Source organism: Anoplopoma fimbria, chromosome 20 (assembly GCF_027596085.1).
Source record: "Anoplopoma fimbria isolate UVic2021 breed Golden Eagle Sablefish chromosome 20, Afim_UVic_2022, whole genome shotgun sequence".
Classification (NCBI taxonomy): Eukaryota; Metazoa; Chordata; class Actinopteri; order Perciformes; family Anoplopomatidae; genus Anoplopoma; species Anoplopoma fimbria.
The window spans coordinates 10,086,398-10,114,047 of NC_072468.1; the positions used below are offsets into that span (position 1 = coordinate 10,086,398).

Genomic DNA, 27,650 nt, shown 5'->3' on the forward strand with positions numbered 1-27,650 from the left:
TATATATTTTCAAATGTGATCAAAAAATTGGGAATTTATCCAATTCATTTTAAAGTTCATTCCGTCAGCACCTGTTCTATTTTAAACACTTTTGTATCACCATTTTTGGCCTGTCGATCAATACCAGAGCAAGTTATGATTGGCGGGCTGCTCATAGTTCATATGATTATTTATCTTACGTCCTATTTATGTATTGAATATGGACCACCTTAATTTCCCCGCGATATGAACTCTGCGTGCGTCCAGTCGGAGGAGTAAAGGCACCAGAGGAGGTGAGCATCAGGAGCGTCCCGTGGACGAGCTTCATCCTGACAAGACATGAGGTCATGAGGTCATGAGGCGGTGGATCAGATTAGTAGGAAGAAAAGCGGAGATCCCATGTTTGTTTGACTTTGGTGTGCAAAAGTATACTCTTTATTCTTATTATATATCCAACTTTATTTTGCCCCAAACCCCTCCCCTCCACCCAGCCCCCACAACCGGTGGCATTCCCATGTCACCAGTTACTGTCACTGTTACAATAGCCAATCAGAGCTCACCTGCAGAAAGAAGGCAACCAAACAAAGAAGAGCAGAAAAAAGGGTTACTTTCAGTTTGTTTTTTCTTGTTAAATAGTAATAAATACATTGAGATGCAGTGGTTCTTACTTTATCCTTTTTCTCTTAAGCAGAAGGGTTAAAAAGTTTTTTTTATTTTTTTTTATTTATTTCTGTTTCTATTTCTTTTTATTTCTTTATTGATCTGTGTTGGATCTTTAGCAGCAATCCGGACCAGTTGTCATGGTGATTAGCAGCACAGAGAGGAGGAGCTGTCTGGAGGAGAAACACAACAGGAGGAGGAGGAGGAGGTGGTGGAGGAGGAGAGGAAGAAGAGAGCAGGGGGAGGGAGAGGATGAGGAGGAGAAGGAGATCCCTATGAGCGCCAGGAAGGCATCAGTGTCCTGCCACCTTCTCCTCCCTCCACCTCCCTCCCTCTCTCCGTACGCCGTCACGACCAGGTGGAGAGCGACGGAGGGAGGACGCGAAAAACTCTAAGCAAAAGTGAGTTTAACACAGACAGGAGTCCTGAATCACACACAGGTTGGCGTTTTCTCCCTTTGAAACCAGCTTCTGTCTTCTTGATGCAGCAGTAGATATATGTGTGTGTGTGTGTGTGTGTGTGTGTGTGTGTGTGTGTGTGTGTGTGTGTGTGTGTGTGTGTGTGTGTGTGTGTGTGTGTGTGTTAAGACTGCTCGTCTCCAAGGACTGTAAATATGAATATACTAATGTCAGAACTAACCGGTGTGACCGTGAATATGTGATCTTCCACTTGCAGCCACCACATGGAGTAAAATGGAAAAGCATGGCTCCTCTCTCTCTTTCCTCTTCATCCTCCTCCTCCCCCTCTCCAGGCTTAAACAACAACCAAGTAGAACACGCAACTCCTCAAACCCGAGAAAAAAAAAATCAAATAATATTAAACAACAATAATAATAATATTAATAAAAACAAACTCGTCACAATCATTCCTTTCCAATTACAGTCGCAACAGAAGGACAACAAACTAAAACGGGATAAAAAGGGAGAGTTTTTCCCAGCATCTTCCTCCTTCCTCCTCCTCCTCTCATGCAGTACAAACTGTCTCCTGCAGCACAAAGTTCACCTCTTTGTCTCTGAACTCTGGCTGTATGTGTGTAGTTGTAGTAGTTGTAGTTAAAATTGTATGGCTTTAGGGCATGGTTCAGGTTTTATCAAGAGTTGGCTGGCCCCTCGTCTGAGTCCGGCCTCCCTCTGCCCCCCGCAGCGGGGTTATTGTTGTTGGAGGCAGGGTAGTAGTCCTCAGGGGGCGGGGCTTGTGGGCCCTGGGGCGGTGGGGGCCGTCCGAGTCCGGAAGGCAGACAGTCCGATTGGCAGAGCGAGGGGCAGGGAGGCCGAGCCGAACTGAGAGGCCTCCATGGAAGACACCGCCCCCAGGTGGTGCAGCCCTAGGGACACGCCCACATCCATGCTGTCACTCATCTGGGGCGAGGATCCCTGCTGGCCCCCCCTCCGCCGATGCCCGTCTGCCCGCCCTGCCGCAGGCCGCGCCCGCCGTTCCCGTGGTGGGAGTAGGTCGGGTGTGGGTGGTGGGGCGGGTCCAGGAAGTGGCGCTGGTGCTGTTGGGAGGCAGCCGGCTTGTGGAGCAGCAACTGGGTGTATGCTGGGTCCTGACCCCCACCTCCACCATCACTGCCTGGCCACATCCTCATCTGCTGCTGGGAGGGAGCCTGGTGGGGGGGGGGAAGTGGGACACAGAGGTGAGACGCATTCAGTGAGTGACAGACGTGCTCTAAAGAAGAAACACAACACGTATCTGTTGTGGGCCCCACTCAGGGGGTGATACTAAATCCAGGTTGTGAATACTTTTAGGGGTTAGAGACATTTTTCTACTGCATCTGTATCAACCAGGACGAGACATCCTATAAAACACTCCGTCAGTGGTGCGGCGCTGTGCGTACCTGAGGGCTGGTCATCTCATAGTCTGAATGTGTAACAGCAGAGTTGTAGTAGCGGTTACTGTAGCGGTAGTTGCGGTTGTCATTGGAAGAACCACTGGAGCCACCTGGAGATAAAAACAGACCGGCATTAAACTCAATGCTGTTGGCTGCATTGACTTGTTTTGGGGGAGGACCAGTTAATTCTCTTGTACAATTTTTGGTAGCTGTGAACTGTTTCAGAATCTTAGAAGATAACAATCTTGATTCTAGCATTATATTTTTCAACAACCCCTAATGTGGTTCACAATAATGGCCAGATCAAAGTAACTGAACTCCCTGCAGACATGGTCAACGGAGAGGAACTGATCTTCTCTGGCAGGAAGTCCGAGCACTATCTTCCCCTCTGGGACGTAGATAATAATTTTCTGAGCTATGGAGCTGTTGGTGTACTTTACCAGAGCTAGAAACAGAGCTAGTAGTGGAGGTTGAATGGGAGTGGTCCATGGCAGGAGAGGTGGATGTAGATGAACTGGTGTTGGTTCCTTCATCTGTCGTCTTCTTGAAGAAATTGTGCTGCAGGGCGTAGAATGGCGTGATGCGGCTTTTAGGGTCGTAGTCCAGCATGCGCAGGATCAGGTCTGGAATAGGACAGACAACAGGTTCTGTTGAGGCTCTTTACAGGGTTAAGAGGTCACTCATTGCTGGTACTTTCACCACGTAGTTTGACATAGAAACTGAAAATGTTGACAGTTTTTGTGAACCAATACGATGTCTATTCCTGCAGATCCATACAAAGTGTTGGTTTACCTTTAAACTTCAGGTAGTCACAGGGGGCGTGTCCTGGCTCCCCTGCCCTCCGCCCCCCTGGGCCCCCAGTCTCTACACCCAAAATCTCATGAAGACGCCGTGTGGCTGGGGGCTTATACTCCTGGGAAACACACACACACACACACATATTTAGATACAGAAAAAAAAAAAAAAAACTCCCATTACCGGGATAAACAAGCAGTGCAGGGCTCGCTGCTCTAAAACATGCATATATTCCTGTACATCCCTACTGTTCCGATGCAAGTAATCAACTTTTACTCCATTCACCTGTCCATTCAAGTGTCTTAAAATGGTATGTAATTTTACAAAACATATCTTTAAAGTCCGTTTTTTCTAAATTAGTTTTGTCTCAGACTCGCTGAGTGATAAATCTCCACTTCAGTAGCACTTACATACACCAGTTTCATTCCTATCTTTAGTCTGAAAGTTTTTACAGAGGGGTTTGTAAATATATAATTCATAGCCTGATTTTTACAATATTTTAAATACTAAAAACATGGTAAAAAATGTTTTATGGCTGCTGTAAGTATTAGCTTATATAAAGAGTGATACAACAATATATCAAAAAGTCCCTCTGTAAAAACCTTCTACTCCAATTTGTCAACAAAATGAAACAAGCATTTTGAACCTGTCATTATCGAATATTCAGACTTCAGTTAGGGAAATTAAAATGTGATTCTGTTACCTCATGTAGCTCTCATGTATTTTGTTTACAATAACTGGAAGTACCACATTGGATTATTGTGCATCAGGTAACCACCAGGAGTCAGAAGACACAAGACTAAGAGGTGAAAGTTGCCTTTTAATTAAAAAAATGTGAATGGATCTGATATCTCATACCTTCTTGATGTCCTTGTTCTTCTTCACTGTCCACAGACCGTCTGACAGCTTGTCAAAATACTTTCTGGCTTTAGGAGCTGCATCCAGCATGTGGCTGGGTGGCACCCCCAGAACCTCCACAATCTTATTCATCTGGTCAACCTAAACAAGCACACACACACATGCATAGTTAGCCTTAGTGACAAGATGCTGGAAACAGTATTTGGATAGGGATCAATCAGCCCTACTTATGATTCAATATGTTTGTGGCCGTTGTTGCTTTTACCTCGTTGGAGCCGCTGAAGAGAGGCTCTCCTGTGTGCATCTCCACCAGGATGCATCCCAGAGACCACATGTCGATGGCCAGGTCATACGGCATTCCCAACAGGACCTCAGGAGAGCGGTAGAACCTGCTCTGGATGTACTGGTAGATCTGAGAGGAGGGCCACAAGAAATTCTATTACTTTAACTATGTCTCCAATCATGTCCAACCTCGTCACCTATGCTGTGGAGCTGAATGTTGCATCATTAACAACTAAATAGCACACTTTATTAAAAGTGAAATGACACTCATGTCAGTGGGTGGCCTGCTGTTTCGTTAGCTGTCCACTGTGAGGAGCCATGTTCTCCTCACAGAGCAGCAGTAGAGCCGCTCAACCACAGTCTTGTTACTGCCATTCAGGAAATTAACCCTTCATACAAAAGCTTAACTGGCTTAACTGACAGACTTTTTCCAAAAACATTAAGCATTGCTGCCAAAGTAAGGTGAGCTAGAATGAAATAAATGCAGAATTTATTACATTTAGTCTAAAAAGATATATTACACAATTATACAAAACCCCTAACAACCGTGATAACTGGGACACGTGTATGATGGACTCATATACTTTCAAAACCCTAATGATAAGAATAACTTTGACACTTTGACAGTCATATTTGGAAGGTTTATGTGTGTGTGTGTGTGTGTGTGTGTGTGTGTGTGTGTGTGTGTGTGTGTGTGTGTGTGTGTGTGTGTGTGTGTGTGTGTGTGTGTGTTTAAACGTGTGTGTGGACGCTGCTCACCCTCTGTCCCAGCTGGCAGGAGGACCCAAAGTCGACTATCTTGATGGCGGATCTCTTGGGGTTACACAGCAGGATGTTCTCTGGTTTCAGGTCGCAGTGGATGATTGACAGCTCTGGAGTGGCCAGGAATAATAACGCTGTGGACAAGAAATGACAATCTTCTTATAAAGGCTACCTATTATGGAAAAATTTTATACAATATTGACTGCAAGATTATTCTACGCCATAACTCATCGACTTTGGAACCATTATTACACTTTTTTTTCCATTTTAAACCATGTATTTTATTGAGTTTCGTATATGAAAACAAATGTTAATAAAGAAATAAATGTTAAAATAATTTGGATAAATAAATAAATCATATATACAGAAATATATAAATGAATAATAAATAAATTGCAACAAATGTTAATAAATAAATAAATGTTAAAATCATTTTTGATAAATAAATAAATCATATATACACAAATATATAAATAAATAATAAATAAATTGCATCCAAATAAATTAAATAAAGTATGCTGTAACGTTACTGTAACAACCTTCTAAAAATTATTATACCTATATATCCAATATAAAGGAAAAGGCAACCGTCAAAAACCTTCAATCATCATCCTGATATACTTTTTATCTCCATAAATAGTTCAAGTCCTTTGTCATTCTGAATGGCATTTGACCTACAATACTCTTCCTTCCTAATTTGATGAGGATTAAATACTGCATTCATCCTCTTATTGTTATCCACTAGGGGGCAGACAACAACAAGCTACACTCATTAAGACATGTTAGTGTTTCCATGCACCCACCTGTACAGAGCTGCTGTGCAAATTTCCTGGTGAGGTTGAGGGAGACTCCTCTGAAGTTGGTGTTCCTCAGCAGATCGTACAGGTTGTAGCTCAACAACTCAAACACCAAACAGAGATGGTTCCTAAACATAAAGTGACGCTTCAGGTGGACTGCACGGAGACAGATTGACAGACAGACAGACAGACAGACAGACAGACACACACACACACACAAACACACAGAGAGACAGAAGGGAGACAAGGAAAAAGGTTAAGAGATAAACAAGAATCCGGTCAGGCAAGAGTACTTGACAACATTAAAATAATTTCCTGTCAATTGCTCTCTGAAAATTCCCCACTTTCCGAGTCGTGGCTTTCAGAACTAAGTGCCATTTAAATTCTCAAATTTCATATCAAAGCTGAGATAAATGTGTTCTTTCATAGCTCAACTTTTATGTTGTATTGTCATGGTATACGTTATCATAATATAAAGGCTTAATCTTAAATGAACAACTCGTTCTTGCTTTTTTTTGGGCGCTTTCAATAGCATCTCACAGTCTTCATCGTTGGAGGGAAGTTTTGTAGATGGCTCACATATCTTCCTGTGAGCTAAGAATGTCGATGACAACAGAGCCATCTCCATGACAACTGTACTTTGACTTTGTGTACTATTTTTAAAAGGTACTAAATTCGTTAAACTATTGTCTATGAGAAGATATAGAGGAGTAATGTCTACCTGAGCAGAGAATGAAGTCACTTCTCTGTGCTTTGTGTATGTAGCCGGGCCGGCCACACTATGTTAGTGCATGTTAGTCCGGCTGGCTAGCTCATGGTCGCCACTCTGCACTGCTCTCATAGCGCGGTTACAACTCATAACGCCATTTGCCAGCACTGTTGCTGTCGTTTGCACTGTGTATGCTAATAGCACTGTTAGCCTCTAGCCGTCGGCTGAGCAATTTCCATGTTGAGAGCCATGTGGAAGCTGTTCTGAATTTCAAATTTAGCACCTTTAATTAGTCGCTGGGCTTCCTTTCTAAAAATTCCAGATAGCTAAATGTCAACTGGAGAACATCAGCCATGTTGTCCTGTTACTGTCCATAATGAATCTGTAGGTCCAGAATTATGGTAATATATTAAATACTTTCATCTTAGCCTTTTTCTTTCCTAACAAGGACCCACTGGAACTAAGATTTTATCTTTACTGCAGTTGTATCCTCCACAAGGACCGGCTGTTTATTTGTGTTTACCTTTTATTGTCAAGGTAATCCTTCTATTTATAGTTAAATATTAGTGTGATTTGAATGTCCGACTTCAGGGTTTAATGTTCAGTAGGTACACAAGAGGAAAAAATCCTCAGTCAGTCATGTGGATGGACACATCTATAGAAAAAGTTTAACTATTTACACATGTCTTGCAGTGTGTCATTATAGAATACTGGGAGATCTGACACTATGAATACTTTGGATGTTTGACTCTACTTTGACCAATCTGTTCATGTTTATGAGAGTCTGCACACCAAACCTGTGTGAACACATCTGTATATTAAGACAACCAGTGTAGTATAAGCAGAGCCCCGCCCGTGAGATTGTATATGTGTTAGATCTGACCCCTGTACTCTCACACCCCACTGTAATGTATGTGTGCGTGTGTGTGTGTGTGTGTGTGTGTGTGTGTGTGCTCTTACCTATGTAATATTTCATCTCAGTGTCATGCTTGTTCATGAGCTCCAGCAGGCGTAGTTCAATCTGTGCCTGGTTTAGAAATGCCTTCTTGTTCTTGATGATCTTAATGGCGACCCATTCCTGCTCATGGTGGTCGTAGGCCTTCACCACCTGTAGACACACAGTAACACACTTGTGTCATCCTATGCCATGATTACAACACATGCTTCGGGGTTTGGTTTTCTTTATTAGACAGTGAATGACTGGGAGCCTGATTTCCGGGACCGTCAGAAAGCTGGTTTGACTTGTCCTGTTATGTATAATAATAATCATACTAGCAATTCACTGAGACTAATTTGTTACTGAATGTAGGAGCGACTTGAGACATCTTCTTTGAGGAGGATTTTGTAAACGATCAATAAATGTGGATTCAGTGTTCATACCTGTCCGAAGGAGCCCTTCCCGATCAGCGAGTCTATCTCATAGCGGTCCAGCCACTTTTCTCCGTTTTTGACAATGTAGTCATAGTTGTCGTCGTCATAGCCGTCGTTGTAGACTTTCCTCTCCTTCTTGGTGCTGCTGTCCTCTGGAGGGACCTGCTGGGCCCGTCGCTTCTTCTTAGTATAGTACACCTGTGGAATTGAAAAAAATAAAAACAGCTCAGGCAAATACACGCAAATCCTGAAAAAGTGATCACAGAAGAGACAACCATATACACAAGTGTGTGTGTATGGTATGTATCATACCTCATTGATGTGCTTGTAAGTTTTGATGAGGTCAACAGAGAGTTTCCTCAGTGGGGCGCTGGCAGGGTCTCTGAAACTAGGGGGGATCCTCCGTTGGAGTATGGTCATATCAGACAGCACCTACAGAGAGCAGCAACACGTCATGAACACATCTCAAGTCGGAATTAGCAGGCGAGAATCTAGAAAACATTTTGGTTTTTCAAGATATCCCTTATACACTTTAACAACTGAAAACACATTGTTTTAATTCAAACTCATATCATGCAGTTTACATTGGCACCACAAGAGTTTGTGCCAAATTATGACCAACAAAATATTCCCATTTAGGTCAGATACTTAAAACTAGAACCTACTGCCATATAACATGGAGGAAAAAAAAGTTACATATGTGCATTCAAGCAGTAAACTGGCCGATATAGATGTAGATATATTTCTTAATTAAAGGGATAGTTCAGATGTTTTAAAGAGGGGTTGTATGAGGTACTTATCCATAGTCAGTACATCATATACCACCTAAAAGAAAATGATCACTATATTTGGAATATTTTCACTGCTTAACCTTGCTGTCAGACAGCTATTCCTGACAGGGTACTAAACCTGTTATAGTCATCTGTACTCTCTTCATAGCCACTAGATTCCCTAGACAAATTGGCCATACATACAATACTATCTACTACAAATTAAGCAAAGTCACACAATTACATACACCAACTAACAGCTCGAAGCAGCGGCAGACCAGCAACTCCCGTCTAATATGGGGTAAAATTAAGTTTTTTGTCAATGGAGTCTTGTGGCAGTGGCGAAAGCACAGATAACTGCTTCAGTTCCTTGACGACAGTCTGACGGCAAGGTAAACGGGGGGGAATTCTAATTAAAGCGTACACTTAAACTGATAGTGATTCTTTAGTTGTGTAAAATACATGTTGCTGCTTGTGAGCAGAGGCGACTACTGGAATGAGTGCTGTGAAGTGAACAGAGATCTTTTCTTTTTGGTACAGCATCATTTCCACCACAGTCCACCCGTGTTGGAGTCAAATGCTATTCTTGACTCAACCCGAATAACTTATACACAGCTCCTGCTCCACATATTCAGCATGCATGCCAACACAGCCCTCCAAAAGAACACCTGAGGGGGGGCAGCCATTGGCCTTATTACGGATCCATGGATCACATGTTAGCGGGGTTATCTAATTCTTACGATCCTTGGATTGTCTTTGTGAGGGTAGAGAAGTTCCTCTGCAGGAAGTTGTCCTTGTACTTCCTGGATCTTAGGTGCTACGGTTGGCTTATTTCCTTGACTGTGGCACGGGCTTCACCAGGAAGCAGTGTGATTCATCCTCGTTTTTTGGATTTTTTTGAGTCACTAGCCGCCACTGGTAAAATCTTGTTTCATTGATTCCCTCAGCACCTGTCTCTCTCTCCCTCTTCCCCCCTCCCTCCCTCCATCTCTCTGTTCACCATGTCGTCAGACCAGAACGTCTTTCAGTGCTGTCAATTCAACTATATTCTCCTTCTGAAATCAGAAAAGAGCCCTAACATTACTGTAAAGCTTTTTTTTTTTTAACCAGTGTGGAAAAAGCTGGCATCATCTAGCACTACTGTCCAGTTTAAAGCATTTATTAGAAAAGTAATCAAAAGCAAAAGTAATCACAGAAGAGTGAAGTTGACATGGCGACCGCTCGCTCTCTGAAAGCACCTTAAGTGTTCCCCAGTAGAGGGGCAAGGTGTGGGTGGAGCATTTGCATACTGATGCTGGCGTTTATTATTACCATGGCAATCAACACAACTTGTGGCTGCTAACTTCAAAGCATTTGTATGAGCTCTAATGGATACATTTTCTGATTCACTTGGATAAAATACCTCAAAGTGAAATTCAAGTATTCAAGTCTTGCTGCTCTTGTTTTCAGCTTAAGGAAGTATTAGTTGTTTATCTGCTTATAGATACAAACTGCAGACAATAAAATGAGGACAACTGTTCTGTTGTCACATGAAACACTGTTTCACATGTTTATTTACTGTCACTGTTAGGGAAAAACCTAAGCTGATTTCATAAATGTGAGTTTAGAGTTAAGGGCGCAGCAGCAGAGCCTACAGTCTGCCATGAATTAAAAAGGGTTTTATTCCACTTTTGTCTCGTCTCTACAGAGTATTGTTCAATTGTATTTCTCACTGAGATAAGACTTTTTTGACATTACTGTGATTTTCAGCTACAATTTCTTGTGAAAGGGTCCAAGAATCATATATAAAGCTTCAGATATGCACACATTTAATGGAATTATATAGCTATGTATGAAGGATACAGCGGCTACAAAGATATCAGGCGTGGAACTTAAAAACTGTACTTTTTCCTTAAGGAACCCCTTTTCCATCATTGTGACTAAGTGACATATTTTATGGGTATTTAATATTATGTTTAATGAAAACAATAACAATACAGAGCAACTGATAAGCTGTACAATTAACCCAAATAGTAAACGTAAGAACTGCAGGAAGTTTGTCTCAAACAAGAGATTTGGATGAATTTGAGAAGATAATTTGCTGTGAATGCTTCATCATAGATGAGTTTCCCGGTTATTTTTAAAATATTAAATACAAGTCTCTGTTTGTGTTGTTTTACTTTTCTTTTCTTCTGTTCAGGTCTTCAACATGCTCTTATCCCATTTATATCCTAAATAATAATCAAAACTGAACACAATGAATGAAATGCTGAGATATATGCCAGCTGAATATTGAGGATATGAGTTTCTGAGGTTGTCGATAGTAAAAAAAAGTTTTAGCACATTTAGGAAGTAATCTACTACGTTTCTTACTAACACTACATATATTTTGTGATCTAGCAAATCGGATGCCTCTGCATAATATTACTTTTTTCATTTAATTAAAGAAAACACACCCCTCTGGTGTTGCAGTGCTGCTGTGACAAACAACAGGTGAAACATGCAAACTATAAATCCGTTCCTGTTCCACAGGCGTGTACCGCAGTAGCAACGAGAGTGTGTGTGTGTGTGTGTGTGTGTGTGTGTGTGTGTGTGTGTGTGTGTGTGTGTGTGTGTGTGTGTGTGTGTGTGTGTGTGTGTGTGTGTGTGTTACCTGCTGCTGCTCGGCCATGGAGTGGATGGAGCTGAAGGAGGGGTGTGTATGTGTGTGCTGGCTGGTCATGGCTGGCTCAGCGAGGGAGAAGCCCTGGGCAGTGGAGGAGGAGGAGGAGGAGGAGGAGGAGGAGGAGGAGGTGGGCGGACATCCTGAGCTGCTTACACCTGGGGAGGGAGAAAGGGGGAGAGAGAGAGAGAGAGAGAGAGATGATTAGAGAGGGAAACCCCAACATTCTAATCCGTCTCTGCCTTCATCGTTGGTCCGACGTGGCTACAAGTGATCCCAATTGATCAGAAACAACCTATCAATCCCAACACAGTCTCTGATTATTGGTTTCCATATTGGCCAAACATACAGTACTACCTACTAACCATGTCTAACTGAAGAGGCCGACAGTCTTTCCTCACCAACATGCAAAAACACACCAACCATTATTTGAACATTCGAAAATGTCACAAAATCAAAAATGATTGCCACTGGGTTTTTATGGCTTTTCCCAATATCAACATGTGAATATATAAAATGTAATCACATACATTTTTTTTTTTATTTCAACTCATACCATAACAGGGCTCGTCGGTAATGGTTGACAGGTTGCCATTGGCAAACATTTTGAGAAATTGACAACCAATTCTTGTCCTACTTTTTAAGATATAAATAAGGACAGCAAAACTTGCACCACAAAATCAGGACATTTTTACAATTTGTTATATTTTTTATTCTGCTAATACAGTCAGAACCAGAATGTGCCTTAGTGCGTTTACTCGCTTGTGCATAGGAATGTGTTTTAGAGACAATGGCGAAGCAAATTCTGTTGTTTGACTGTGGTGTTTTGTTTGATTACTGTGATAAAGTTTTAATTATTTTATGTCACATTTCCATCATTAAGCTGACATAAAAACTTCATAGTATCTTAATTACTTAAATTATAAAGGGACTTAAAAAGGGCAACCATATATTCAGTTTGGGCAACCGACACTTTAAGTCTGATAAGGATCACTTTAAATTTGTCATTAAAGAGCTGTAATACGATAAGTCAGATGTGTACTAAGCAGGATGTTTTACACTGTAAAAATAAATGACCTCAAACTGATACAATACAGATCTGTGATGACCTTAAAGCCGCTGGTATGTCTTGCTGAAGCGGATCTAGTTTATAAAATCAATAAACCCCTCACAAATAGATTCCAATGCAACTTTTTGTACAATACCAAGTATGTTGCCTAATTTTTGGCTTTTTCACAGCGTGTGTTAAAAAGGATAACACACAGCTCAGATATAGCCAGATGAAGCCTGTGTGTATAAAATGTATAGAGGCGTACTTTCAGCTAACTTATCTAATGAGTCTTTTTAAGGCTTTTGATGTTTGAGTGATTGGGTGACGGGAGTTTTCTGGCCCATTTCTGACGTTCTTAACTTGATTGTACAAAACTGCGCCGTTTTTTACTTGCAAAGTGACATGGGCGCTTCTGGCTGTCATCATTATCTTTGAATCATTGTTAAGTGAAAATAAGATGGCACAGAGGCCTGAATGAAGATTCTGATTGTATTTCGATTAATCATGCAACCCTATGTGGCAGATAAATTAAGGTGAACATCATGTCAGAGTTAAAAGTTGCACTTGAACACACCACAAAGGCAACCACCAACATTCAGCTGGCTACAGAAATGAAGGAACAATCTGCACCTGTACTCCAGAGAACATTGAAGAGAGAAGAGGAGAACCAACTAGCCAAACATTTTCCTACTAGTTTGACTCTGATTGAGCAGTTTTGTCACATCTCTGGAATCAAAGACTTTATCAGTTTTTAAAAAACAATTACATCTGACACTACAGAAGTTCTGCTTTGCTTTGGCATTGTTGACTTGTGGCCATTTGCTAGTGGAAAACAAGAAAAAAATGCTGAGGTCAAATGTCTGCACTAAGTGGGTGAATCAGTGATTCACAACAGCCAATCAAAGAGCTCACTCTACCGACTTCCTCTCACGCCAGTTCAGCCAGCTCCATCGGCTGAGATGTGGGCCAACACCGGGCCAGCAAACTGCCGGACACACTCCAAGAGCTACAGCTGGTGGTCACCACAACAATATTGTGGCTGTTGAGTTTTGCATCTGTCAGTCTCATCCCGTAAAGCAAACACAGCATTTTTGAATCTTTCTGTGGGAAGCAGGGGGAAAAAATGGACACACCCACCAAATAGATAGCCAATCAGAGCTAGAGTTTGAAATAACGGTAACAGTTGCTCTCTGACCCTTTGGTGTAAACAAATTCTGGTGGACCGTGGATGTCTTACACACAATAGGGAGTTCTTGTGATCATCGTGGCTCAATTGCAAGTCAGCAGATGCTAAGCTAACAGTTGGATTCAACCTTTGGCCGCGTTTCCATAAAGAAGGTCCTGGTAGTTTTAGTCACAGGACTAGAAAGTTGTGCTTAAGAATGTAAGAGGCGTGAAACAATCAGGAAATAACATATTTTCTCTCATTCAGTCGCCGCGTTGTCTTTCTCTTTTCTACCGACACCCAGCTCCCTTTCTGTCTCTTTTAAAATGAGTCGGGAAGCTGAGAGAAAATCCTAACTTTACTTTTAATGCTATCAAACAAAGAGAAAGCCTCTCTCCTCATTCTAAAATGGTCCTTAATCGATATTTGAGTACTTCCTTGTTTTATGAATGAAGCTGTAAATGAGTTGAAGCAATGGCGCCGTGTGAATTTGACCAACCAGTGAGGGGTATCTTGGCAAACCCCACCCTTTTGTTATATTATTCTGGTTAAATCATCTTTCAACTTAGGTCTTGCCAGCTAGGATGAGCGCCTACTGCTAACTCACATAGCAGGTGAGCTAGCAACCGAAAAAGGACACGTGTGGGTAAGAACGAAGCCAGGCTTTAGTGCATAATTAATGACGGTTTGATTTACAACGGACAGGGAGTGGCTCCACTGCTGACCGCTTCTCCTCCTCTAGTTCAGTCGCCGGACCGAGAGGAGTGATGAAGGTCACCGTTCTTAGTGTGTCACGGCCTCTCTCTCGACTGAGCAACCATTGGAGTTACTTTAGAGTGGGGTGTCTCTGTCAGGTGGGAAATATCAACAACATAATGGAATGTCAGTATTTGTAAATGTGATATAAAATAAGGTGGCTCGTTATGCAAAGAATAAAAGACAATGTTCATTTTGATTTGTATCGGCTATGTGAAAGATTTTGAAAATATCAACAAGCTAACTCACTGTCATAAATGTCAAAAAGGTTCAACATTCTGGGAATAAAGACTGCTGTATGACATAGCAGTCTTACATTATGGTTTGCTAAATAATATATACATTGTAGAATTGCACTATTATACAACTATATTAATTTGGGGAAAACTGTGCTCATCATTTGTATTTAGTAAGAATAACGTACTAACACATCCAAACATCACAGATTTTCTCAGCTTAAAGCCACCATTTGCCATGCACAGGTGTTGAGCTTGCTTAAGGTACGGTCGCACAGAGAACTTGTAGACGCGTTACATGGCCTCTATATATGGACTCACTGATAGCATCTGCAGAGAAAGTCTTCGAAAACCAAGAATGATGGGGGTTCGTGTAAATGCAATCCCAGCGACAAGAATCCATTTTGTGATTAAACAATTGAACCTATTTGTGTAAAATAAATAGCAAATGTCAATGTATGAACTCTATATATGAGTAAAGCTTTTATTGTGAAGCAGCAGAACTGCAAGAAATACAGTTTAATTGGGAGGAGGATGATCATTTCAATTAAATGAAAGTAGGTTACAAGTTACAATTTACTAAAGTTACTGAGAGCTGAATACGGAAGGACTTTAAGAAATGTTCTATATTCAACTACTAGGACTGTAAGATTATGGCCAAAATGATACTCACAATTATATTGATCAATTTTGGGATCACAATTATTATATAGCAAATATTAACTGATATTGGGGACAAAATATATATTTTTTCACATTTAAATGAAGTGAGCACCGCTTTCACTTCCATGTTTTGCTACACTCCTGTTAACGTACAAATCTTTGCATCAAAATAAGACTTAAAATAAGGTTCTTATTCACCTGAATTTAGTGCATTTAGATTTTTCCTCTGAACATTAGCAGTATATCACTCTTCTGCTCTGGACTGCGACCGAACATTTAGGAACGTTTCTCACAGGCTGTGGATGTTGCGTGAACAGGGATCAGCATGATAGCTCCCCAAAAGTCAAGACATCTTGAACGCCCCCTGTTGGCTGGCTGTTAGTTAATGAAGCGTTTTTCACGCATTTTAAACATCGGTATCGCAGTCTATCCTGTTCAATTATTTGTGGGAAACCAAAATCGTGTTTGCAATTAATATTTGATTAATTCTGCAAGCGTAACAACTACAGGTGTTGATCCAATCAGTTTAATCCAAGACACTACTTAGTTGATAGAGAAGTCCGGTCTGGATTGACCCTACTACTAAACAGGTAGACAATACTGCAGGTCAGCGTGGATAAAGCAGGCTAGAATGAGTCTCTGGGAATTACATGGCCATAGATTTACATAATAAACAGGGCAAACCCAGTTCGTAATGCTGAGCTCCAGTGCTGTAAGAACAGTGCTACCAGTCAAAGTTGAAGATATTTCGGGCCTGCAAAATTAGGTCTAATTTTATATCACTATAACATAATTCAAGGTAAGAATAGCCTAACGTTTGTAATTATAGGACCCCTTGCCATTATTATCTACCATACACGCTGTAGACAGTTCTCCTATTCAGTGCTCAACATCTTTTTCCAAATGGCTCCCTGAGATTTTTTTAAATAGAGCTCTGTGGTTAAATGAGGTTCTATTTGTGAAGTTTCTAAAAAAAACAACACTCAGCAGCTTTGAACCTGCGTTGTTGAACTGCGTGTGTGCTGCACTTGCGTTTGGCTGTGCGATAAGGTAGGGAAAGTAATCCAATCACCGTCACTGGGACTGTTGTGGTGCTCTGGGTCCTGGCCTGCTTACAGATATGACACTGCTGGAGAGGGGAGAGAATATCTGCCTAGTACTGAGAAATCCGCACCGTCTCTTTAAGAGACCGAGAGGCACTCACAGCACTTCCTCAATCTGGCATCCCCCTTCTTGCGCTGCCATTGGCCGGGGCCCCCTCTTTCTCTGTCAGCTGATTCGCTGTTGGTATCTAAGGGCTGGCTGGCCAGCACTCTATAAATAAACCCAGTGCTGTCTCAGCAACCAGCCTACAATACTCATTAGCTACTTCTCTCTCTCCTCTTCCGCCTCTCTCCTGCTAAGCAAGTAGCTTCCAATAGCAGGCCTGGCTCTCAGCGGCAGCAGTCTGACATACTCTCCCCTAGCAACCCAACCCACCCTACCAGCCGCCTCTCTCCTCCCCCTTTCCTTCATCATCCTTCCTGCCCGTTCGAACCTCTCTACCTCTGAATCTGATTCCTCTCCTCCATTTACCCGTCTATCATGCCCCCCTTTCCCGTCTTCCAATTCTTCCCGTCTTCAATCGGATGACACATTTCCTCTTCTTTCTTTTTTTTTGCAGACTGTCTCATCTCTCCATCAGTGTTGTGTTGATGCACAATGATGTAACAATATTTAGGGCAACGGCGAGGAGTCACTCCAGGCAGCCCGGCAACAACGCACAGTACAGCCAGAAACCGATGCTTCCTGCTCAACAACAAGTTGCTGGATGATGAGACACTATACTGGGCCAACTGTGCAGCGTACCAGAGTCCATCGGAGATAACCAGCAGTTGTGCAACGCTGCCTTGAAGAGGGGTCTCCTTGCCACTAGTGTGTGTACACAAATCTATTTAAGCACGACTGTTGTCAACACTACTTGAGGCAGAGACAAGTTCAAGTCTGAGTACTTTCAAGACCCGATGAAGACAGGGTTCAATTAAACGAAACAATGATATGGTACAATTATAGTTTTATCCTAACAAATATGGTGTATGATGAGACAATATACACTATCCTCAGAGGTTGCCGTTCCTTTAGATATTGAAGCAATAATATGCTGCATTTGCTAAAATTGTGATCACAACTCTAGCTGTTAACTAGCTAGATAACTAGCTTATGCAGCAGCACAAAACAAATGCAATATTTTAAAGAAGCTGTTGAGATGATTCTAGCAATCGCTTGTGTAATTCATTTTTTTTAATAACTGTGTTAGTTAGCGGCACAGATAAATTAATGATCTAGCTGGACAAAACCATAAGTGCTACGCCCTCTAGCAGGCTTCGCTATTGGTTTCTACCATTGACACTATTAATGAATCGATAGAACTGGAGTTACATACAGTAATTACTTTTTCCACAGGAACATACCTGAGAGCATCAGCCCATCTGATCTTGAAATCATGCGTTTTGTTTCTCCATTATCACAACCAAAAGAATAAGTACACAATAGCAACATGTCACACACATATGCATAACACATATCAAATTATTTATACAACAAAATTGTTATTGATGCTTAAATTCTCCCCTATATAAGACTAGTAATATCAAATGCGACCTACACACTATCTCTGGTGAATGTGTTTACATGTGCACAGGTATCCTGGCTGTGATCAGGTTTGGGGAGTATCGCGGCTATGTGTCATCATCAACTTGATATCAGAAACCTGGACATGTTACCTGGAGCACTCCAAAAGACAATTTCATCAAAATGTCTAGAATCTTGTATAGAGTGACATGAATAACCAGGTTTCTCATGCAAACATCATATACTGAATGAGATCAAAACAAGGACACTATAGGTTGGTAACCTCCACGTACAACACATATTGATGCTACTTCAGCATGAATGACAGATAAAATCAGGGAATTGCAATAATAATACTGAAAAATGTTGGATCCTAAACAGTGACATGATGCTTCCATCTAAAGGTGTATTAAGACTAAACTGTGTGACTCTACACAAAGTCAAAGCACAGATATAAGTGCACATGGATACACCTAGATGCATCTGAGCTTTTGAAAACTTTTCAACTTCACCCAAATGTTCCCCCCCCACTTGTGCCAAAGCTGACTGTACAGATCCAAGAGGGACAAGGAGCCGGTCAAAGAAAGAAGCTCTAAGAACTAAAGTTCACTGTTAGATTTGAGTGAGTCTGTCTTAGCATTCATATACATACTGTTCTCTAAGAGCTATCATGTGGTACACTGGCTTACACAGGCTTGATATACACACTTCAATGATATTTGGTTTATACCATATGGACATTTTCGACGCTATTGTGTGCAGTGCTGTTTAACACCACCCATATAGATAAAATGGGGTATAGAAAATATAAGAGATATTTCTCAGTATAACGTGATATTAGTCAATAGCACTTTTGCTCTAGCTGCTACAAGGACCACAAATTTGAATCAACACGTCTTTGATTCTTTGATTTCAACAGAAACTGGAAATTATAACCTTTTTGTAGGGAGGATTTATTGCAGGACTTTTGTAATAGACTGCCCCAGTTTGTGTTTGTGTACCTTCTAAGCTGGCAACTGAGTATATGACTGTATCACTCAAAGAAATAGTAGCTGGACACAGTTATATCTGATCATCTGTGTGGGTAAATTAAAGGACTGCAGTTCATCGGAGCCAATCAGAATAACACAACCTGAAACAGTGACTGAACTGTTCAGAGGCTGCTCCACACAATGTTTGGGCCAATTGTTGGCCATCGCCACAGTCCATGTTTATGCCATGGCACAAATTGGCCTGAAAAACATATTCGTAGTTGGATAAATGGATAGCTGGCTGGATGGAGTGAGGCTAACATTGTGTAGACACCGGAGGAGTCGCGTGAGCAGCATGTTAGCAGAGCAGAAGCTTCAGTCTTCTGTCAGTGTCCACACAGGATGTGAGCAGGCTACTTGTGGAAGTATCAGATTACATCTACTCTTTTTTTACTGAAACAAAGTCGTTTTTTGGGGGACTTTTCTGAGTATTTTTTTTTTTTTTTTTTTTTTAATCTATTACTTCACGCATTTTTTATGTCAAGTACTTCACAACAATTCAAGTCACATCTGTTATTCTGTGAGAATTGAACAAAAGAAAGGAAGGCATGGCAACTGACCCGAATCAAACATGCCAACAATGTTGCGTGACCAACAGGTGCACGCTGGGTCTAGCTAAAATGCTAACATGCTAAATTGTTAGTGATGGAACCTCCGGCGGTGACTTCCGCATTCCCAGAGGAACTTTGACCTTCAGGGAGATGTCTGAAGAATTTAGATTTTTTATCTGACTGTACGCTGACCCTTGTTAGAATCCTGTAAATTTCCCCGCTGCGGGACTAATAAAGGATTATCTTATCTTATCTTAACCGATCATTTACTGTTAACCGACAAGATTAGTGCCTTGCATGCAGGGATGCTGTGGTTGAAATGCTGCCCTGCTGCAACAATTACCTGATACACAACTGGTTTATTGCCAGCTGCAGTGTATGAGCCACGGTATTTCTCGTTGAATAAATGCTACTATTCCTCAAGACCAAAGCCAAGTTCCTGAGTCCTTGCCATTAGCTGATTAAAGTGAGGAACGTTGGCCACAAAGTTAGCGAGGGTAACTCCGGCTCGGTCTCACTTAAGTTGGGCTTACCTTTAATGTGGACCAGCTATTCTACTTTAAGTGACTAAGCTTTTTAAAATGTTTTATATTTCTCCAAAGTGTTTAACTGATCGCATTAACCCATCCTGCTGTATACAGGAAACCAGAGCAAAGATGCTTAAACAAGTGTGATGTGGTCACACCTCTATGCTTATTATATGCCGGGAAGCCAAGTAAAAGCTTCAAAATTCCCAATAGGGGTATTTACTGACACATTTTATATCGTAAAACAAAACGTGAAAATCTCTTAAACTTGTGTTAACCAAAGACAAAGCCTTACAAAGATCTAAGGCATCAAACCAAAAATAAAATTAAAATTAAATTAAAATCGACTTCGAGATGAGGCAACCGGATCTGCGAAAAATGCTGACTCATGATGATGAGACTAATACAAAAAATAACTGCCAACACAGAAACCAAGAATAAGCCTAGTGATAGTTAAGTAAGGGTGACTAGTTGGGATCTGTATCTGGAGGTTCTGTAGACGTATAGAAAGTAAGAAATATCCAGCAACAAGTACCTAAATTAAGATAAATATAATGCCAGCTTGTACAAGACCAAAAAGCTTTTAAATTTTCCCAGAATGATCACTAAAAATGCCAGTAAAAGTTCAACTATGATTTGAAATAATCTCATTCCAGAAGATGACACAAGGGGGCTGTTTATACAATTTTAAAGTGAAATGAAATTAAAATGCTGACTAATTAAAATTGACAAATGTTTTACCCGTTGGTTCTGACTTGCAAACAGCACATTCAACTGCTTGATCCAGACACTATCTCATGCTAGAAAAATTTAAATCTGAAACTAGTATGACAAACTAGTTACACACAGATAAAAACAGGAAATATTTGATAAAAAACAACTACTTACATTTCAATATAATGCTGTTTCTTTCCACGTTAATTAAGGCGGCCTATTTTTCATTGACGTGGGAAAAAAAGAACTTAATTAATTTTAACATGCCTTGGCTACAAAAAAAGCTCATATTTCTGCCCCTTAAAAACCCATTCTTTGTTGAACACCAACCATTCCCTGTCCAACAAGTAACGCAGCACAGAGCAGATATAGCGGAGAAGTGCTGACACACAACCTGTTGATAAATGCTACTGGCAGCAACAAAGTCCTGTGTTCTTCTTGAATTTGACTACTGAAGATGGCAGAGCACATCAAGGAGAGGCGGGAAGGCCTCCTCATTACGGGAGCATTCGGACAGAGTGTTTCATTCACTTATGAACACTAAGAAAAAGCACCATTATCCCAGCTCCATGTCAACAGAGCTCATGTTTCCTGTCCTGACCTGAGGGCGGTCACACCATCACATCTTATGTGTCTAATACCTGGAATAGGCAAACTTGCTTGGTAGTTTTTTTTCTTAACTACAATGAAATCTTCTTTTCATCTTCGCATTACAAACTGACCAAAAAATATGTTATTGTATAAAAAAAAAAAAAAAAAAAAAAAAGACTATCAAGTAATATTAGCTTTATCAATACTTTTTAAGCACTTTATGCACCGTTTCCAATGCTTACTGTTGTCACGTTAAAACGGCAATGACAGTGGAATTACATAAAAATGTTTCATGCCATTAGGGGTCCCATATTAACTTCAGGGTGTCAGCTGTACCGATACAGTTGTCAACATTGAGTCAAGAGAAATGCATTACTACAAGTTAAAAATGATTAACCCTAACAGTACATTATGTAACAGACGTGTAAATCTCTGTGGAGTCTTGCATCCAAATATGTGTAAATGTCTACATAAATCATGTGGGAGAGTTTTAGAAAAATTCGGCATTGATTTGCTGATTTACAGAGTGTGCCCTAAAAAAAAGTGAAAATTAACGCAGTCTGCCGTTTCAGAACGTTTGTGATGTCAATCTCTGAATGAACCAAAGCTCATACACAGTAGGGATGTCACCAGAACCCATACTTTTACACCAAGTCGGTACCAGAATTCTGAAAGCGGGATGGTTAACAAATACTATTAAAATCTGCATTTTGAGTGCTAGTAAATCTTAGCTGTTTGCAGTCGATGGGCAGCACATTCCTGCTTGGCTAAATAATGGAGCTGACCGCTCACGTACAAAGGTTGCATTGAGTTACACTATGATATATTCAAACTCTACTCAGTAAAATTAGTATTTTCCAAAGGTAAACTGTATCATTATCAAGATTTGTTCAGATGTAATCTTTATAAATTAAGGGATTAATAATAATTCACAAAAAACACTATGCAAACGGAATGAAGGAGTGTATGTTTAAGGTAATGGGATCGAGAATTGTGAAATTTCCCTGGTATTGAATGCTATTGATTATTATGATTAATATTATTTGGGCGTATCATGTCTTTATCAGATAGCGATAATAGAGAGAAGACAGGAAAAAAGGTAGAGAAATTTAATAAAATTCCCTGGAACCCAGATTCTGTAAACCACCGCAAAAAAACTAATTTACAGATGACTACTTAGCACATTTATAAACCTGGTATTACTTTGTGTTCATATTGTTGTATGCATGTTCCTTCTTTCTCAAAACACACTGGCATAAACTATCATGCCTTTACATAACAATAAGGACCAGTGTATACAATTTAGCACAGTACAGTGTGGAAGAATGGAACAATTCATTAGGTGTGCCTTGTCCTCATGCTCTCTCTCATAAACATTAACCATTTAAGTCACAAGAACACATAAAGTAATATGTCATAATCATATTATTAGAAACCATGTATATTTGGTCAGGGAAGCCATTTGTACTTGTTATCACTGATTAGTGTTAAACAGCAATCTGGTCAGACAATTAGGTCACCAACTAGATTATTTTCAATTATTTTATATACACTTAAATAAATGATGTTGCAGTATTTGCAACAATAACTTAAATCCCTAAGAAAGATGACAAAGGTATGTCAAAATGCAATACATGACCTAGCCCTTGGTGTGCCACTGGTCTGGCCTCAGTTGCGTAAATATTAAGACTGACTTAATTTGAGGTAGGAAAGTTAGCTACCTCTCCCCTTGGCTTAGCCTGAATTGAGATCTTTGTTGCTATGGCTACAATCTGTTTGGTCAGTTAGCTAACAAGTTCAACTGTTTATTTATAACTTTAAGATAACCTTTAGCTAACATTTTAACTGTTTAGCAACAACTTTCAGTTAATTTGGAACTAACTATTTCAACTATTTTTCCAGCCCTTTTAGCTCACCTTCAGCTAACTATTTCAACTGTTTACCCATCACTTATAGCAAACTTTTTCAAATGTCTATTTATCACTTTTAGCTGACTTTGAGCTAGCTATTTCTACTGTTTGACCAGTACTTTAGGCTTACCATTGAGCTTACTTTTTCAACAGTTTACCCATTACGTTAAGCTAACAACACAGCTAACTATCTCAGCTGTTTGGCCAGTGCTTTTTGCTAACCTTTCACTAACTAGTTCAACTATTTACCAGTGTTTAGCTAACCTTTCAACTGCTTACACATCACTTTTTGGGATTCTGGTGACAGTTGGATTTAGGCTGTTTACCTTTTCTGTTCACTGTTGCATCCGCCATGTTTTCCTCCTCTGCAAGGTGTCTTATTTCAACCATAATCCATTGCATGACAGGCATAAGTAAGTAACTCATAGGGAAGCTTTATGCAACAAGTTAACTATAAGTGCTTATAGCCAGTCTGACTTGGAATAACATTTAAGACTGTCTATTTTTATGCAACTGCCCCGCTAGTCCAACCAAACAACTTATAACTTAAAAATTCTGTATATTTTCCACACATTCACACTGCTTGTCTTTGGAATAAAACCACAATTATAGTCCTGATATAATGAAGTTGATAAACAGCTGCTTAGCCCAGAATGACGAAGAAAGGTAAATTACAAGTTAGGCCAGTATCTCTTTTCAAGCCATGCCAGTTACAACAAGTTGAATACATTTCATGTAAACTTGTGTTTGGTAAGGTTGTGGAGCGAGCTAGCTTCTTCACTCTCTGCTACGAGCATCATAGACCCAACATTTACAAACTAATTGTTCTGTTTTTGATCCATGACCCACCCTTGGAAACCACTAGCATAATTTAATTAATATTGTAAATGAAAGCAGGAGTAGTCAGAAAAAGTGATCTCCAACATGTGTGTGGTGGTAAAACTATCTTGTCATGGTCAAACATTCATTACTCAGTAATGGACAGCGTCCCCGCATCCCGTCCCTCAGCTCAGTGTCCCCGACTGACTGACCACACCTGCCAAACTGTCTGACCAGGGTGGTGCTTCCAACTGCAGGCGTGGACCATGAGCCAATTCAGACCCATGGCAGCCAGGGTTCTGATCATTGAAGTTCGGGTCGAAACAATGTAGTCGGACTGCCAAACTTTCAAACATGTGCATCACAAACTTCAGAATTTCCATTCAATACATGCAGACACGCACAGTGCCGCGGCAGCACGTCATACTGACCCACACACCACCATAGTGAAATGTCAACTAAAACACAGTGAACCTTTTTTAAATTACTGACAGAAACTACATTATTTTCATATAACTACCCCCAACACATGGGATTGTGTGTGTGTGTGTGTGTGTGTGTGTGTGTGTGTGTGTGTGTGTGTGTGTGTGTGTGTGTGTGTGTGTGTGTGTGTGTACTGACTCTTGTTCTTGCGAAGCAGGGCAGAGGAGACCCAGGGTTCTGTTTGGACCATCCTGCAAGAGGGCACGGTCTTGTCCTCCACGGATGATGACGTGATCACCATGGAAATGCTCGGCAAGTGTTCAATCCAGCAGGGAAACACTGTCAATCAAAAACGCTTTGACGAGTGGGCGGGGCTTGCTGGGGAGTTTTAGTCTGTCATGAGACTCGCTTTTTTTTTTTCAATCCCAGAGTTCGCTTTAACAGTTTACATCCAACTGAATCAATGAATCTTGAAATGGTGGGAAACCGACCGACCAATCAAAAGGCACCTTCTTCTCTGGCTTCTTTCTTTTCTTTTGTGACTGTGGTTTCTAAGGCAACCAACTGGTGTACAGGCAGCTTGTCTCTCTCTGAAGTAAAAATATAAAGGATGTAATCTCTGTCTTCTGTGGAGTTACACTATAGATATAGATCTCTCATTCTACATATATATTATGTTTCTCTGTGGGTATGGGGAGTATGGGGGAAAGAGAATATTTGGTTAGTCAGGTTAGCTTTTTCGTTTCGTTGGTGTCGGCAGTTTCATGCATTCTTTCTGTGTGCTGGAGGTCTGTACCACTCCAGAGCGCTGGTGACTGATACTTTAAATGAATCAAAAAGTAGGCCTTTCTTCTATTACAGTATGGTAATGAGCGGTTACTCTGATTAAAGACTCTAGTTGCTTGTGATAGGTTCACTTAGTCCAGGGCAGGTTGAACCAAAAGTACACAGCTAATAGTTCTTCAGACATCTTAGTAGTAATCCAGTACAGGGTTTTTTTGTGTCCAGTGCAGCCTTAACCAGTAAAATACAGTACAGCTAGTATTCCCAGGTTAATAACACTCCACGGTCAGCATGGTTCCAAAAGATCAAATATTATTCAGTGGAATAAGTTCATCCAATTGCTGTTATTCATCCACCCTACTTGTTCAAAACACATTAACTAGCTGCAAGTCAAGTCTGTGCTAACCAGGCTCGCCCAGCATGCTGCCAGGTGGGCTGAGCGAGGTAGTGTGACAGAAGGGGTGGAAGAGAAGGAGGTGGAGGGGAGTTGGGTTTCCAGCTGCCTGCTTTTACCCCATCCCTTACGCTAAAAATAGCTCCAATTACTGGCGCTTTCTGGTGGGGTGGACCCGTCACCGGACAGAGTAGGGCAGTGTGGAGTGATGCTACCCCTCGGATTAATCCCAGTGACACAAACACACACACATACACACACAAACGCGCGCGCGTTGCCCCCTCCACTGGCAAATGTCACAGGGGCCTGTACAGCCGGAGCTCCGCGAAGCCTCAGCTCCCCTTCACCCGCCTACAGCAGAAGGTGGCTGGCCTCTGCCAGGGTGAAAAGGAGCCCTTTTTAGAGAAGCCAGACAACAAGGTAATCCCCATACACTGCGCGAGGATGTCTCTGTGACAACGAGCAGTTTGCGCCAAACGCGTGTAAACAAAACGAGTCCGCTGCAACGTGTTGATTTCACGGAGACGCGCGGCTCCGGAGAAAGTTCCGCTAACTGGATATCCACGCTCACGGGCCGACGGGGCTGTTCGCAGGAACAAAGTGACGTACCATTACAAGCAGGGGACACTGCAACTCAACTGCACACCTCTTTTCCTTTGGGGGGAGGGGGTAATGCTGGGGGGGGACGTCGAGGGAACAAAAGTTTAGATCCGGTATCTCGGGTTAGATGCCAAATGTCTCCCCGTGTTGAAGAAATACGCAGAACAAGCCGCTGGCGGCCTGCATTGTACTTCCAAACTCCGACGGTGTCCTCTGTTTACCAACGCATTACTCGATCCAGGAAGAAGTCAAGCCTCTGAGGTAATCTCACCAAAATACAATAAAAACCACAAACAAACGTCTGATCAGCAAAGAGCCAAAACTTGAGTCACGTCTCAAAAGTAAAGAAACCAGATCCAGTGAAGTTCCTGAGCTGCTGTCAGACGCCTTTGATCGCCTCTTGACGCGCCTCTTCTTCCGTCTGCTTCCGCTCTCTTTCTTTTCTTCTCCTCACATTCAATGTCCTCCTCTCTTGCTCGTCCTTCTTAGATTTGCGGGAGATTTTTTATTCCTTCAAGGTGGAAACCTTCACAAGGGCGATTTCGACTCATGTTTCTCGCCCGTTTCCCTTTCCGTGCTCCTCCGTTAGACGGAATCTGTGCTTCTCTCCCACACGGCTCCCCCACCCTGCGATGGGGACCGTACCATGTGGGCTGTGGCGGGGGTCGAAGCTGGCCTGTCTGGCGCAGCTTCGCGTAGTCCCGGTAATACCGGCACCGATAAGACCACGGCACGAAGACACGACATTACCTACATTTCACGGGATATTTAATATGAACCATTACTCAGACGGCCCCTGATTTTACGACACGCTAGCAACGACCCAAAGTGAGTTGGCGGGACAGTAACCTTCCCTCTGACCACAGTAGTCTGTTCCAACAGACCTCGGCTGTCCTGGCCATTTATAGTAACAGCGGGATATATATACTGGAACTTTATATTCACGCATACATAGACAACCTTTACTTAAACCCGTTATCCAGTTTAATGGATGCAGCTCTGACAAAAACAAGTTGCCACATACTTATAACCACTTCCTACAGACCAAGAATAGGTATTACTTTTCTCCGAAACTTAAAAAACAGTGAATATACTTTCTAAAGGTTTAGCAAAATACAGCTTTTATTGTAAATTAAATACAGCTTAGGATCTGAGTAACATGAATTGTTGTGTGCTCACACCAAGTGTGTTGTGCAATGTGTTTAAGGAGACCCGGGCTGGAGGGAGAGGAAGGGAGAAAGGGAAGAGGAGACAGAGGCCTATATTGACAAACGCCTTTAAAATGTGCAAGTTTTCCCCCATTCTATATATTAACATATTCGTGCCCTAATACATAGGCTGCCCTTATAACTGCAACAATATTTGGTCTAG

The 27,650-nt window shown here is 41.4% G+C and overlaps 1 protein-coding gene across 1 annotated transcript; it reads right to left on the bottom strand.

Annotated features, from left to right (window-relative positions):
• Positions 1-366: 366 nt before the first annotated feature.
• On the bottom strand, positions 367-26,895 carry dyrk1b (dual-specificity tyrosine-(Y)-phosphorylation regulated kinase 1B). Its single transcript, XM_054621833.1, is given in 15 exon segments — positions 367-1,840; positions 1,842-2,026; positions 2,029-2,245; positions 2,477-2,580; positions 2,911-3,093; positions 3,263-3,383; positions 4,124-4,264; positions 4,389-4,535; positions 5,165-5,301; positions 5,971-6,120; positions 7,634-7,781; positions 8,054-8,242; positions 8,357-8,476; positions 11,447-11,613; positions 24,701-26,895. Coding segments are annotated over 15 exon segments (2,223 nt in total). The 5' UTR covers positions 24,804-26,895; the 3' UTR covers positions 367-1,729.
• Between the last annotated feature and the right edge of the window lie 755 nt (positions 26,896-27,650).